Source organism: Loa loa, assembly GCF_000183805.2.
Source record: "Loa loa unplaced genomic scaffold supercont3.345, whole genome shotgun sequence".
Classification (NCBI taxonomy): Eukaryota; Metazoa; Nematoda; class Chromadorea; order Rhabditida; family Onchocercidae; genus Loa; species Loa loa.
The window spans coordinates 50215-65081 of NW_018108525.1; the positions used below are offsets into that span (position 1 = coordinate 50215).

Consider the following 14867-nt stretch of genomic DNA (forward strand, 5'->3'; position numbering starts at 1 on the left):
AACCTACCCAAAAAGAAAGATTTTTGTCAATTCTATAAAAAATGAATAAACCCAAATAAGGTTCATAATTTGAACTAAACAAGCATTTCAATTCTATAACTGGAATCAAATTCATTCCTGTTCAGATGAACGGTATGATTATTATTGATGAATTGTCATTAATTTTACCCGAGGAATTAAAATAAAATGGAAATAGATTACTTGTAATGAAATATTATCCGATTGTTTGTGTTGTTGATTGGTTGATTGTGAACGATTTGTTAGCAATATCATTATGGCATGCTGTATTGATTGATTTGAATATTTTTCGATTTTAAACCTGAAATAGAAAATATTCATTTATATTATTTTTGTCAGCAAACTTTCAAAGTGTTTTTTACAAACAAAAAAAAAAATTAGTTATTGGAGGAAATTTGTATATTATGAACCAAAAATTGGATTGTTTCAATAATTAATTAAATTAGTATTTGTGTAATGTTACCGTTTAATTTATCAATTTCGATATTACTTTCCAAATAATCATAATTATCAGCAGTTATACAAATGATGCAAAAATTGAATGTAAGCATATTAGCCATCATCATTGATAAACAAATGGTTGTGAGAAGTAAAACAATAATTCGATAACCGATCATTATTATCTAAAATTGATAATTACTTTTACTACTAATCATTTTAATGCTAACTTTCTGAAATTACTTAAATAAATTGTTAAGAATATCAAGATTATGTATAAGATGACGATAAATCAAGTGCGGAACAATGATTACTAAACTATGATAAGATATGCATATTTATCATCTTATCATCATTTCCTTATTTTTTTGCATCCAATTTTATCTTTTATCACATGATACATGTGTAATTGCCAATTTTTATGTTAAGAATAAAATTTACACCAAATATCATTCAAAATAAACATAACCGAATTGGAAACAAAAATTTTATAAAATAAATTTTCATATTATTTTATAATACAAAAAAAAACATATTTAAGCATTTTTTCGAAGAAATAAGAAAAAAAGAAATAAAAAAAAGTGAAATTATAAAATTTCTAAATAAATTTGTCTAAATTTTAGCATAAATATCAGTCAATTAATATGTAAAATTTTTTAGTTTATAAAACCAATCAAATGTTTATGTAAGGAAAATAACAATTACATTTGAATGGTATTTCTTTATGAAATATGCATTCATTGATAATAACAAATACGTGGAAAATTTTCGATCACAACGAAGAATCTATTTTTTTCTTCTTTAAATATTTATTTACAAAACAAACAAATGATGTACCATGATGTAACACGACGTGACATGACGTGACGTGACGTGAGACGAAATATTGCGTAATAAAAAGTAATGGAATAAAATATTTGACTATGATGCATTCTTTCCAATGTTTTTCAAACTTTTCTATACCAATATTTTCTTTTTCGGTTTCTTTGATCTTATTAAAATGACATTTTTAAGTGGATAATTCATCTTAAATTTCATTAAAATTAAAAAAGGAAAAAGAAATTGCGCAATGAAGATCAAAGAATACCCAATAATAAACGGATATGCAAATTAACATATAACATTCCTTTCAGTTATTTATTAATTAATATAAACTATTTTTTAAAATTTCTATTAAAGTAGAAAGGATCAATTTTTAGGTCATTTCCTAGATGTTGCATTCATTCAATACGGTTGGTTCATCCTAATTTTGTGTTCATCTCTACCGGCAAATATCATGTTGGATATGCTTGTTGAGAAATTCAAACATTACATGGAAATATTTTTCACTCAATTTCAATTTGATATTGAATGAAATTGTTTAAAACTATAAACTAAGGTGGAGACCAAAATGAAAAATAACTTTGGTGTAGCTACAGTAGTTCTAGCAGTTCCTAAGCATACAAAATCAAATGGCATAGAGAATATCGGGGATTAAAATCCCAAATACAAAAATCAAACATTAAATCTCCTAATATATCCTTTTAGTTTATTTTCAAATATATAAATATAAAAACTATCATCTCTCTTCTTTTTTTCCCCAATAAATTTAAATAAATCCGGAAAAATATTATCAAGTTCCAGAATTAGCACGAATTGATGTCCGGCGAGAATTCATTACCATTTTTTCATGGTGCTTTATTGGATGATGATGCTGATAAAATGCTAGAATTAAATGGTGATTTTTTATTACAAACTAAATTTGAACAAAGTAAAAAGAAAAATAAATTGGTACTGGCCATTAAACATGGACATCGAACAATCAGAATACCAATTTCTCGGCTTGAAAAAGGATATCGCATATTTGTATGTGTAAAAATTACATTTAATTTTTTTTAAATTCTTAAAATGAATAATTTTTTTAGGAAAAAATTTTGTTAAAAAAACAAAATCATTTTATTATTCTATAAATTTTTTATTTTATTTTTGAATACTGTACAAATTTCTCGATTTATTCATGCGTTTCATTTTCCTATTATTTTACTTTTAAAATTATGATTTTATTGAGTGATTCCGGATAAATGATTCCGGATGAAAAATCACAGAACGAATGGATACATTATAAAAGTTTAGGGACGTTCATTTCAAACAATGAATACGTTAATAAAATATTATCAAGAACATAATTTGGAAATACACGGAACTGATTCGTTGTTTTTGAAAAGACCAATCAAGAAAGGAAGATTTGAACTGAATCATTCTGATATTAAAATTATGAAAAAGGTTAGAAAAAAAAAGTTTTTTTTCCTTACTAATAATTTAGAAAGAAAATAAATTATTTAAAGTTGGAAAAAAAAAATTTTAACTATTCATTCAATGGTTGGTTAAACAATGAATATAATTAACAAAAAAAAAAAATAGAGTATCAATTATAAATTAATTATTACAGATTGGTTATGGAGCATATGGTACAGTATATAAAGGTGTATTACTTAAAAATCTTTGTCCAGTAGCAATCAAACGAATTGATTGCGCTGATAAATCAGAGCAAGCATTAATTGATCTGATGAAAGAAGCACGTGTAATGCAATTATATGATCATATCAATGTTGTCAAATTTTATGGTTTTATTGTAGATCGTGAACCATTTTTACTCGTTATGGAATACTGTAAAGTATGTTGCTTAGTAATTTGTTACAAACATAAAGTATAGAAAATATTGATTTTTTTTTTTTATTTAGAATCCTATAAATTGCATTTTTAGAAAAAAAAAAGGAAAAGGAAAAGTAGTAATTGAAATAGGTTAAAAAATTTGTTTTTTTTTCCATATTGACTTTTTTTTTTTTTTTGGAATGCATAAAACGATTTTTTTTTAGGATGGATCAGTGGAAGATAAATTACGACAATATGGCCATCATTTAAGTATTGAGTCACGTATCGATATAGCATGTCAAATTGCCCGTGGTCTTGAATATCTTCATTTGAAAGGTTGCATTCATCGGTAAGGCAAAAAAAAAAAGTAAAACAAAAAACAGTATTCAGTAATAAAAAATTAAAGTAATTAAAGTAATACAATATAAAGTTAGGCAAAATAAAATGAAATTAATTAAAGCAATGCAAAAACAACAATTTTGATTTTAGAATTAATCTTTACCATTTAAATTTTATTGAAATTTAGATTTTTTTTTCAATTATAATAATTTTTTTTTCCGCAAATGCGAAGTTTTTTAATTTTTTTTTCTTTTTTTTTTTTGATATTTTCAGAGATATTGCTACACGTAATTGTCTTCTTAATGGTGCGATTGTTAAATTAGCTGATTTTGGGATGTGTCGAGCAACACTTGTGTATAAAATTGACCTTACAAAACCACAAAATGTTCGCTGGCTTGCACCTGAGGTCAGATATTTGTGAATAATATTTCTCCCACTTTAAAATTCATATTATCAGATCGCATTTAAATTGATTTATTTATTGAACTCGCCAAAAGTTACTAACAAAAATTAAAAATTTTAATCAATTATTTAAATTCGATTCTTCAGCAAAAAAAAAAAAGATGAAAAAAAAGATGAAAAGGCATTATGATAATTTTTCTGAAAAAAATACGATAAACAACGATCGTTTCGAAAGGAGAACAAAATATCCTTTTATTGTAAAAAATATTTTTTTTTGTTCTTCCAACAAAACAAAAAACTTGATTGAAAATTAGTGTCAAATTAAATTAAAAACCATTAATTTACAGGTATGGCGTTCCGGTGAGACAAGATTCTGCACAGATATTTATGCATTTGCAATAACTCTTTGGGAATTGTTTACAATACCGTATACTCATCCATATAGTACTTGGAAAGCGTATAAAGTTAAGGAAAGGGTAATTTAATCAAAATTTAAATTGAATCAGAATTTTCAATCAAATCGAAATAATCAGATAATACTAAATAATTTTTAACATGTATAAATTATACCATATTTCATATGGGTTAAAGTATTCAGAGATTACCATCTCTAACTCTAGATTACAGTAATATGGGCATTTAAGTAAGTGACGTGAAAGTAGAATACGGTAATAATGTAGATGTTGAATTACAAAATGATGAAATCTTGTTTAGAAAAAAGTATGATGAAACATTCATTTTCATGATTAATTAAATAAATTGATTAATGAATATTTTGTAAGGTAATGGCTGGCTATCGTTTGCCAAGTCCAAATGATATGCCTGAATCTATGATAACAATGATGCGACGATGTTGGGATCATGATCCTTCAAAACGACCAACAGCTAAGCAAGCACGGGAATATTTGGAAGATATTTATCGAGTATATTTTCAAATTTTTTGAAATTAATTTAATTTCCAAGAAAACTTTCCACTATTAAAGTTTGATTTATTTTAGAATTTTGTTGCTGAAAAATCAGCTGCTGTTAGCTCCAGCGCTCATACAGCAGTTCTAAATTCGCGAAGTAGCAAACAGCTTTCGTCAAGTGAAGATATTTCATCGAAATCAATTGGTGATATCACGCAATCACGTGATTCAGGAGTTAGAAGGCATAGTTCCTCGGGCTCCAGCGGGAAAACATTTTCCAAAAGTCGAATCTATCGAAGAGGTTCCACGTGATTTCATCTACAGAAATAAATATGACTTATGACTTTCAAAAACAGACACACGTGCACACCACACGTACATGTATACATATAACTTTACAGTAAACAAAAAAAAAAAATGTCAAAACATTATTGATACATTAAACCGAAAATGCTACAATCTCACATATGTTCTTAAACCGGAAATACAAATCATAGAACCGGAACTAATAGGGACATATATGTACATTAGCTACAAACAGCTGTCACATTTTGCTGTTAAGCATTTTGAACAAAATCCTGTCATACTAACGTATCTATTCTCATTTTTCGTTCTCAATAATTAAAGAAGAAAAAAGTGTTTATTGAAGAATACGGACAAAAAATGATTTGTTTAAAACGTCCCGTAATAGATGGATGTAAATTTTACGTAAAAACCGGAAAGGAAAGATTACAATGCTGCCATATTTGCCTCATCGTTTGTTTCTTTCTTGTGCAACTTTTCCCGGAATCGGATTATTCTGCTATGGCAACAACGTATTGTGCGAAAATGCAAGTAATTGAAAAAAAAAAAGTCCAAAAAAAAAGGCAAAAGAAAAAGATAAACAAAGAAAGATAGTTTGCACAACTTCATCATGGAATTATGTACCGGTTTATTGATCCATATGTACCGGTTTGTTGATCCATATATACCGGTTTATTATGTACCTGTTTATTGATCCATACATTGAAAAAAACAAAAGAAAAAAATAACTTAAATTGAAAAATAAATAACCAAACAGATTTCCTTTTGAATCCATCTTGATGACAAAATTACTAATTAAGACTCCAAGTGTCTTAAGTAATTAAGTAATAATTTTTTTAGTAAACAAAAGATGAAATGAAAATTTGGAATTAACAAATGGTTCAAATCAAGATAACTATTCGAAAAATGAAAAAGAAAATAAAAGATGGAATGGAATATTTTTGTGATACTTATCGAAGAGAAAAAAAAAACTATCAGAGGGTTGAAAATCAGTTTAAATTTGATATAAATTTGTTTAAATACGGGAAGAAGAAAGGAAGAAAGAAGAAACGAAAGATCATATCATATAATGAAATCGTCCAAAATATATTTGAATAATTTTCCGATAACATTTTCATATGTCAGTGATGCTCCATTAAACAAAATATGCAAATTTTAACCTTACTTTGAAAAGTAGGAGAAAAAATGCAAAATTATCATATTTTACAGAATTCTCCACAAAACTAAAATGCAAAATTGGATTGTGGGAATCAAGTTTTGACTAATGTTTGAATATTTCGATTATTGCATTGCTCATTTTAAAAAGAAAAAGATCATTTCCGTATTAAATTTTAGTTTCAATTGAGAAAATGGAAATTGGAAATTATAAATGAATGAAAAAATTGTGATTTATTAATGCCTAGCGGTCCTTTCATATTCTTGTTTTTGCAGATATATTTGAGGAAATCGTAGGCAATCATTATTATTATTACCTATTTGATCTGCAACATTACCTTGCGTTTATTTCTAGACTTACGTTAGTGCGTAGTCTTACGTTAAATTATTTTCATACAGTTCATTTTTAGACTTACATCCACTTTTTCCAAAATTTCGTAGATAATCTGAATTATATGGCAAAACGTAACCTTTAACCTTTTCTCGGCTCTTTAAATCACACAACAACATGATAAAATGGATAGTTGAATTTTCATAACGATCCCGGAAATACGAAACATACATTATTGTTGCCTGATGGTCTGAACATGGTAGCGTTGATTGCGAAGTTTCACGATTGTTTGTCATCTTATTCATTTTGTTTTTGAGTGGTATGTTCATTTCCTGATCGTATTCTTACGCATACAATTCGTTTCTCCACTTTCGCAACTTAGTATAGATTCTGTTTTTTTGTTTCCCGATTTAACACATATTTCAACGTAAGAACGACGTGAAAATGTAAACTTTAAAAAGAAAGCAGAAGATTCTGAAAAAGGAAAACGATCAGTTGGTCAATGAAAAAGAAGTTCAAATTAAACGCCGGAAGACAAACAACGCTTGATTACTTTTGGAAACCACTCGATTCTTATCACGAATCCGGTAATGAATCAAGTGAAATTCCTGATGAAAAGGTTTGTTTATCTTTGCAAGTCTGTGAAGAGGATGATTTTTTGATGGGTTAGAAGCAAGTAGTTCTCCGTACAAAAATTAAATTGACCATAGATAACTCTGTTCGTGAATTTATCAGTGAGCGATCTGCAACTGTTCTATACGCATTCTTAGATCACATCTAATAAATTTGTTTTACTGCATAATTCGGTAATTGAGAACCCCGTAATTTTAACCAAAAAGGTTTATTCAGAAATTTTGCTGAGTTTAAGGAATAATCGAATAAGTAGTACTGAATTCATTCCACTTTTGCAGACATTAAATACCAGTTCACCATTAAATGAACCAAGTTGTGAAGCAGAATTGATGGATTCGTTTGGAGCATGTCCACCTTCACCCCACAAACCACTGAAAATTCGGAAGTGTTCCTCTGTTAGTGCTCCGGGAAAAATGGATGAGTAAGCATATTTTTTATATACTGAAGAAAATGAAGCACTTTGAGCAACAAAAAAAAATCTGGATTTGGGGATTTTAATTGTGGCTTTGCCTCAGATTAGACGAGATCTGAATAAGAATGCTTGCAATAATATCTTTTAACTTTTAGAGCATTTTTTTGTTGTTGTTCCCCATTTGTAAATGTTTTGGGAAAAAATTTAAACACTGCTATTACTTACCTGCATTAGATGTGTGAATTCATATAGTCAAATAATTTATTAGTTGCTGTGATGAACTTTTCATCTTAATTCTTTTATCTTATCTCTTGTTTTCAGACATTTTGCGACCGCTGATATGATTTACAACAAAAATGAAAATAAAGCGGTGAATAGCCTTTTTTGATTTTCTTTCATTACAATCAAGAACTGTTAGAAAATTTTTCTTTATGCTGGATTTTAAAAGGAAGTGTTAAGCAGTCGTTTGAATTTTTTTGATTGTTTGTAGTTTTTCACTCATTTATGACTTACGGACGACTCATTTATTTTTTCTATAATTTGTTGTTTTTCGAAACGCTGATTTTTTCAGGATAACAGAACCGATAAACCAACTTTTGCTGAATCCGGCAACTTGCTGGATGGTGTACCTCTCGTTGCTAAATCACCACCAAGCGACACAGAAGCCTCATTACCTGTAACTGGAAGTACACCAGATGGTTCATCAAGATATGATTTGGGTGCTTGCAGTTCATCCAGCTTGGTGAATTCGCTTGCCTCTAGCGATTCAGCACCTTGAAAAATCCCATGAATAATTTTTATTCAGAATTTCATTTCGTTTTTGAATCTTTTTTATGATTTTTCCATTAGTTTAGTTTGAAGCTAAACTAAATCAACAAACTCAGTTTCGCAGTTTGATAAAGGTAATTGGAATAACTGCAGGAAAATCGGAGTCCATCAAAGAAAGGACCATGCAAACCTCACCATTATTTGCAAGGCGAACGACTTAAGTGTGTGAGAAATTCGAGGAGGAAGCGGGTACACAAGGAATCTCACAAAGCTGTAAGTTTCATACATAAAGTTATAGCAGATACATTCACTATGAATAACACTGTCTTCTAATATTAATTGAGGGTCGGATATAACTTTGCACTGAACTATGCAAAATTTGCTTTATAAGACTTCAGACCATCTTTTTTTGTTCATTCATCAATTATTCTGTCTAAAGCTAAATGTTGTGATGGTTTGGAGAATTTGAGGTTCTTGAAAAAGTGGAGGTTTTCAATCTAGAATTGTTTCTATATTTATTTCCCGATTATTTCTATTTTCAGAATTTATCTCACGAATTAGTTCTTCCGCGGATACACACGATAACAATTGGTGATTTTGAACTGGAGCCACCGTATACCTCTCCGTTACCGTTAGAGCTTGTTAGGAAAGGGCACCTTTACGTTTGTGAAAAATGCCTAGATTTCAAAGAAAGCAAAGAGACACTGGAAAGACATGCAGTTAATTGTTTTCTTTTCTTGCTGTTGAATTTGTTTCATTTGAATTATTTGTACTAGTTAACTGGAATATAAATCTCATCTTTTCTTGTTTGTTATGTGGACGTATAGTCTAATGTACTGGGCCAGAGCAGATTTTACTTTGCTGAAAATTGCAGAGTAAATGTTGGATGGATTTTCCGCCGGGTGATGAAGTATTTCGTCAAGACGATATTTCGCTATTCGAAGTAATTTTTTCATTCCATCCGAAGCAGAGAATACTCATGGCAGTTTGGGAACGGCAGCGGCTGGGTAGGGTCACGGTGATACACTTATTTCAGAAGCTAGAAGCAAATCGAAAAGACACGCCACATGTTAGCTGACAAAATGACTCCTAGCCAATGTCTAACTAAAAAATGGATTGAGGGAATAGATTTATGACGATTGTCGTCGTGATCCTGCTTTTGGATTTCACGTCTATATAGATTTTTGATTTCAGGTTGATGGAAATATTGCCAAAGGCTATAGTCAAAATTTATGCCTCTTAGCCAAGCTTTTCATCGATCATAAGGCGTTATTTTATGATGTCGAACCATTTCTTTTTTATGTTTTAACCGTGTGGAATTCAACTGGCTGTCATCTAGCAGGTTATTTTAGCAAGGTTAGGAGATACTAGTGTTAAAGATTGAGTTTTTCTTGGTTTATTATTTGTTAAATGAGTTTTCCTTGGTTCATTGTTTGAGCTTCAAGTTTATTATCATATATCAAGCGTTTATAGAAATTTTGTTAAGTAACGAATAGAGCTGTAAATTTTCGTTTTCCAAATACACATAAGTTTTTGTATTTCTTAGCAAATTTACATAATATTTAGTATTTTGTAAGTAAACTAGATATACTGGAATAAACAGAATATTTTCAGGCAAAATAAGTGTTTTATAAATAGAATTTTTCTTTTTCAGCAGAAGTGCAGCTTAGAGAATAATCTTTCTTGCTTGCTTACTCTACCATCATATCAGAACAAAGGTTATGGACGTTTTTTGATCGATTTCAGTAAGTTTCGTTTTTATTTTGTAAGTTTCGATTTCGAGTTTTTGCGCACTAACTTTCTGTATTTGCCGTTTATTTTCGGGCTCAAATAATGTTGGGAGCTTCAAATCAGGGATCGGTTTTTCTTTGTCAGTAAATACTGATAAATTTATTTCACTTTGATTTATTATCAATTGCTCATTTATTTCATTATTCCTCCAGGTTTTCTTTTGTCTCGACGAGAAGGAACAACGGGAACACCGGAACGGCCACTTTCTGATATGGGTAATTTAGCTTATAGGAGCTACTGGCGTAGTGTTGTGCTTGAATATTTCAAAAGACCAAGCTGTGCTTCTGTTGCAGTTCTAACGTTTGGGGGTTAGCGCTTTAACCTTCATTTTTTTTAAGTTTCTGATGTAAAGATAAAGCATCACCTTCACTTTTCCTACCGTGGAGAGGAATTTCAGCAATTTCTTAAATGTCTGTATTAAAATATTATTATAGATGTTGCAAAAACCACGGGTGTTTCAGTAGAAGATATTGTACAGACGATGAAAGATCTAGGAATGCTTCATTTCGATCAGAAGGGAGAAATGTATGTCATTCTCCAGATTATTTTGGCGGTCACGTCCTGTGTATTTACTTTGCGCATTGCTTTATCATATATTACTGTATTCATTGTATTCTATGCAAATACTTTTTTCAAATGTTTCTTGATTGGGGGAAGTACAGAACTTTATAGATGTTAATGGATAATATGTATTGCTGGATGAATTAATGGATAATATGTATTGCTGGATGAACCCAAATATCAAACGGCTTCATAGAATTTCTTCATATTTTATCAGAATATATCATACAAACTCATTGAATGGCTGGCTTACCTCGTTGCTGTAGAGCGCTACATTTTGTTTTTTCAGAGAGTCTTTCGTCATCAATAAGGATCTCGTAGAATCACATTGGGCAAAAGCGGAAAATGACACGAAGCGTATTTGGATCGACGAAGACAATTTAAAAGTTAGTGTATGATTTCAAGTAATTGACAACTGCTTCTGAAAAAGAAAAAAATGAACAATTTAAGTAATATTGGTAGCAATTTGGGAATACCGAAATACGACTAGAAGTTCCAGAAACTCTGGGCAAGCCAAACAGATAGTGCCAGATTAGTTAATTAAAATCATTAATGAGATTCACAGTTCACTGGAAATTTCTAAGCAAAGTGGTTGTTGAACAGCTGCCTCATCTATGTCAATTTAAAAAACATTGAATTTGCAAATTGTCTTAGTTTTGTTTAGGACCTGATTTAAGTTTGGTCGGGATTTTTGATATGGGTGGCACATTTTCCCGATTTCAGTAACAGTTCTCTGGTAGTATTAAATGACGATGTTTCGTTATGTTAACTGTTTTATGGAGTTTGATTGTTTAATTAGCAATTTCAATTTAGTGGCAGCCGAAGCAATTTCCCTTGGAGTGTACCAGTGATGAAAGTAATGGGACTTGAAAGTTCTTCGAATCGGACTATTTTTTTATGCCAGTTGTTGCCTTTCCATATTTTTGATTTTGAAGCATTATTTACAAATTTAGTTTTTTTTCGATAGATAAAAATGGTCTTATGAAAAAAGTGTGGTGGATCTCGGACTTATTATAGTTAGATGTTGTCTCAGTTTCATTTTAAGCTAAATTGTAATTTAAAGCATTTACTTCTAACTCATTTGGACGTGTTTCTCTTCGCTTTTTGTGTTGTACTTATTCAGTTTTCTGATTTTATACATATAAACTTTTTTGCTTAAATTTTTACGATAGTGTATAATGTATTCAAGTCAGACATCAACTTTTTAGACTTCCAATATATGATGGTCTTCTGCATTAAGTGCATAACACTTTTTGTGAATTTCAGGTGTATAATTGGATATTTCAGAAATCATTCTGGAAAAATTTATGAAAATTGATTCGAAAAATATATCAAACATCTTTTTATTGAAAAAATTTTTAGTGATTCTTTCATTATTAGTCCTTGAATTATCATTATGTGGACGACTTTATCCTTTAGGAAGAATTACATAATTTCTTATGAGCTTTCGATCACTGTTCAGAATTGTATCTCTGTTACTGTTATTGTTCTTACCTCAGCTCATCAAATAATTAATTGATCATCAGTGTCACTTGAAATGAAAGCGTGGATAGCGGGACTGAAAAGAGGGAACACGGGTTGGCAAAAAGAAGGCTATCGTAAGGTAGGACAAAAGATGAAGTAAACTTGCTGAACTTGAATGAATTTTATTTATTAGATTAACAGATAAGTTCTTCCTCTCTGCCTTTTCCTCTTTCTTCTCACTATTCTAAGAATGCTCACATTTCTGATGAATTATCCGAAGATGAGGCGGAATGATTCAATCATCCGTTGCATGATGTTAACAATGGAAACGATCGATGTCACAAGCAATGGAAAAGTTGAGATGATAATAATCGAATGGAATAAATATAGAGGAAGAATATTTGTTGAAAGGTCAGTCACGTTTGGTGCAAATTTGTTTACAGGAATTCTGATTCATGTACTTTGAAATATGTACTAATTTATTGGATTCTAAAAAAATCGCTGGTTTTTTTAAAAACTCCCGCAGAAACTTTATACCTTTTTTTTTGCATAATATTGCCGTTACTATTACTGTCGCTTACACTCTTGTAAAATATTCACTGTGATGGTCTATTTTCGCGGTTATTTGCAAATCGATTATTATTTTAGTTGTTATATGTTTGTTTTATATCTCACATTCTTCTTGCTCATTTAATTCAGTTCAATTCAAAAAAATTAAAAGTTTTCCAGAGATAAATTGATTACCACTTAAAATGTTTATAATAATGCAATATTGTTGACGAAGTAGATTACTCATATTTAATGTTCCACGTTATATTAACTCATGGGGAGTTTCCAAATCAAATATTTCATTATTACCTGTAAGAATAATTTACAAACGAAACGGAAAAAAAGATTCAAACAAACAGAATGAAATATGACAGATCAGTTGATCTCAAATCTTCCTTCACTTTTTTTTTATTCGATTTAATCTTTTGAGAAGCTAGACCGGAAGGTTGATTAGGCGAATTTTTGAATCCGAATAAAGAAAGACATCAATTGTTTTTTCATTTAATTGGTCTAAGCTTCGCATAATTCATTGTGACGTTCATTGTGACGAAAATTTTATATCTATAGGAATAGCAGAAGAATTTATGCGTTCCAGAAAAAGTAATGCAGTATGGCTATAAACGGTAAAACGGTGAAATGTTTTTGGGATTGGTTTTTTTTGGGGGAGTTGGTAGTTTATTTCGATATAAATTCAACTAGATTGACACTAGATCAGATGAGCGCATACGATCATTGGTTTCTAAGACTTCTTCAATTTGTTAGCTTTTTTAATTCGGTGATGTGGGTGTAGGGGAGTTCTTATAGATTCGAAAAACTTTAATTTTAATGAAGTTCATAAACACCTAGGGTGTGGCATCGGTGGTTCAGTGGTAGAATGCTCGCCTGCCACGCGGGCGGCCCGGGTTCGATTCCCGGCCGATGCAGCGCTTTTTTGTTCCCTTTTTGAAATTCTGTTTTTTTTTGAAATTATTGAAATTATAGTCTTATTTGAATTATATATATGTATAATTAGTTGGGAATTGTAAACTTTGGCTTTGTATTGTTGTACTGTATGAATAACATTATCATTTATCTGCCTTTTTCTAATTATTTTACTGGGAAAAAGAAAAGAGACATTGATGCATAAGTAATTAATGAGCAGATAAATAGAGAAGCTGTTTGATTATTTTCTGGTTATTTGTAAAATCATTAGTTGTCGGAAAGCAGTGACAACATGATACAAGGTTATTAAAAAATTGAGAAATCATCTTGATAATAGTGCTACTTGCAATTTTATGCTCCATTCAACTTTAATTTAACTATCCTTTATACTTCTCAATAGCGTTTAAATTAACAAAATATTATTTACAACAAATAATTCCGAAAGTAGACATGCATGTGTAATTTCAATTTACTAATTATCATGAACTGATTAATAGTTTTTTCTCTCAAATGTTGATAATTGTTCCCTCATTTCGTATAAGCATTATCTGAAGAGGAGTTGAATTCTAAATTGCTATGATTGGGATGTTAAAGAAGATTGATAAATCATGCTAGATTCATCAATTCTAAACTAATTACTAGCTTTTTTTCTTAAAATTTTAATTAAAATGCGAAATATTCAACGGGGATGAAATATGGCTGAAAAAAAAAGCGAGTTTCAAATTAAATTTAATCATCTTTCGAATATGCTATTAAATAGGGTTAAAAATATCCATAAGTTAGCTTATGTTAATATCAAATTGTATTCATCCATAAATATCACTTGGAAATTTATTCTATCACCAATTCACATTATTTGTCAAATAAGAATAGAACAGTGATTTTGCATGAATTATTGTCAAAGTAGTATTGGATAAGTTCAGCATTTTTCAAAAAATTTGCATAATTTATGTTATCAAAGTAATCATATCATGTTGCATAAAATTTCGTCTGCTAATTAATCACTCATTATGTGACAAAGGATAGTAGAATTATCAAACTTATTAATGCTTTTGTAGCAAAATCGATGTTTGAAAAGAAAGGAAACAAGAAAAACTACCAATTTACTATCATTTGACAGAAATTGGCCAAGTTTTATTTTGGATAAAACGTAAATCAATCAGTCACAGTCTTTTTGAATTTTAACACATTTCAAGTTCACTCACTTTAATGGCCAATTTCTTTCGAAAATTTTAAAAGATTT

The 14867-nt window shown here is 29.7% G+C and overlaps 4 protein-coding genes and 1 non-coding gene across 5 annotated transcripts; 3 read left to right on the top strand and 2 right to left on the bottom strand.

The window, feature by feature from the left end:
- Positions 1-481: 481 nt before the first annotated feature.
- On the bottom strand, positions 482-635 carry LOAG_07467 (hypothetical protein; the record flags this gene model as incomplete). Its single annotated transcript, XM_003143000.1, has 1 exon — positions 482-635. A coding segment is annotated over one exon (153 nt), but the record flags the coding sequence as incomplete, so codon positions are not given.
- A 1459-nt stretch (positions 636-2094) lies between these two features.
- LOAG_07469 (TK/FER protein kinase) lies at positions 2095-5048 on the top strand (the record flags this gene model as incomplete). Its single annotated transcript, XM_003143001.1, has 8 exons — positions 2095-2301; positions 2569-2718; positions 2885-3109; positions 3312-3436; positions 3700-3832; positions 4176-4304; positions 4611-4751; positions 4827-5048. The coding sequence occupies 8 exons, from the start codon at positions 2095-2097 to the stop codon at positions 5046-5048; spliced, it is 1332 nt and encodes a 443-aa protein (XP_003143049.1).
- A 1383-nt stretch (positions 5049-6431) lies between these two features.
- Positions 6432-6821, bottom strand: LOAG_07471 (hypothetical protein; the record flags this gene model as incomplete). The annotated part of the gene is made up of 2 exons (XM_003143002.1): positions 6432-6520; positions 6611-6821. The coding sequence occupies 2 exons, from the start codon at positions 6819-6821 to the stop codon at positions 6432-6434; spliced, it is 300 nt and encodes a 99-aa protein (XP_003143050.1).
- Positions 6822-6984: 163 nt separating this feature from the next.
- On the top strand, positions 6985-11789 carry LOAG_07473 (hypothetical protein). The gene is made up of 13 exons (XM_020447439.1): positions 6985-7144; positions 7437-7579; positions 7892-7940; positions 8142-8312; positions 8492-8611; positions 8881-9057; positions 9213-9281; positions 9533-9694; positions 9993-10083; positions 10282-10437; positions 10564-10654; positions 10980-11076; positions 11504-11789. Exons 1-13 carry the CDS (start codon positions 7028-7030, stop codon positions 11558-11560), a joined length of 1500 nt encoding a protein of 499 aa, XP_020302329.1. The 5' UTR covers positions 6985-7027; the 3' UTR covers positions 11561-11789.
- Positions 11790-13555: 1766 nt separating this feature from the next.
- LOAG_20089 lies at positions 13556-13626 on the top strand. Its single transcript has one exon. It is a non-coding gene; the product is annotated as a tRNA-Gly (tRNA).
- Positions 13627-14867: the final 1241 nt, after the last annotated feature.

Bases quoted from the DNA above. Each gene is read 5' to 3' on its own strand.
- LOAG_07473 (XM_020447439.1), top strand. From the start codon at position 7,028: ATGAAAAAGAAGTTCAAATTAAACGCCGGAAGACAAACAACGCTTGAT. The intron at 9,058-9,212 runs GTTAATTGTTTT...TGAAAATTGCAG, and splicing joins AGACACTGGAAAGACATGCA to AGTAAATGTTGGATGGATTT. The intron at 11,077-11,503 runs GTTAGTGTATGA...ATTTCAATTTAG, and splicing joins TCGACGAAGACAATTTAAAA to TGGCAGCCGAAGCAATTTCC.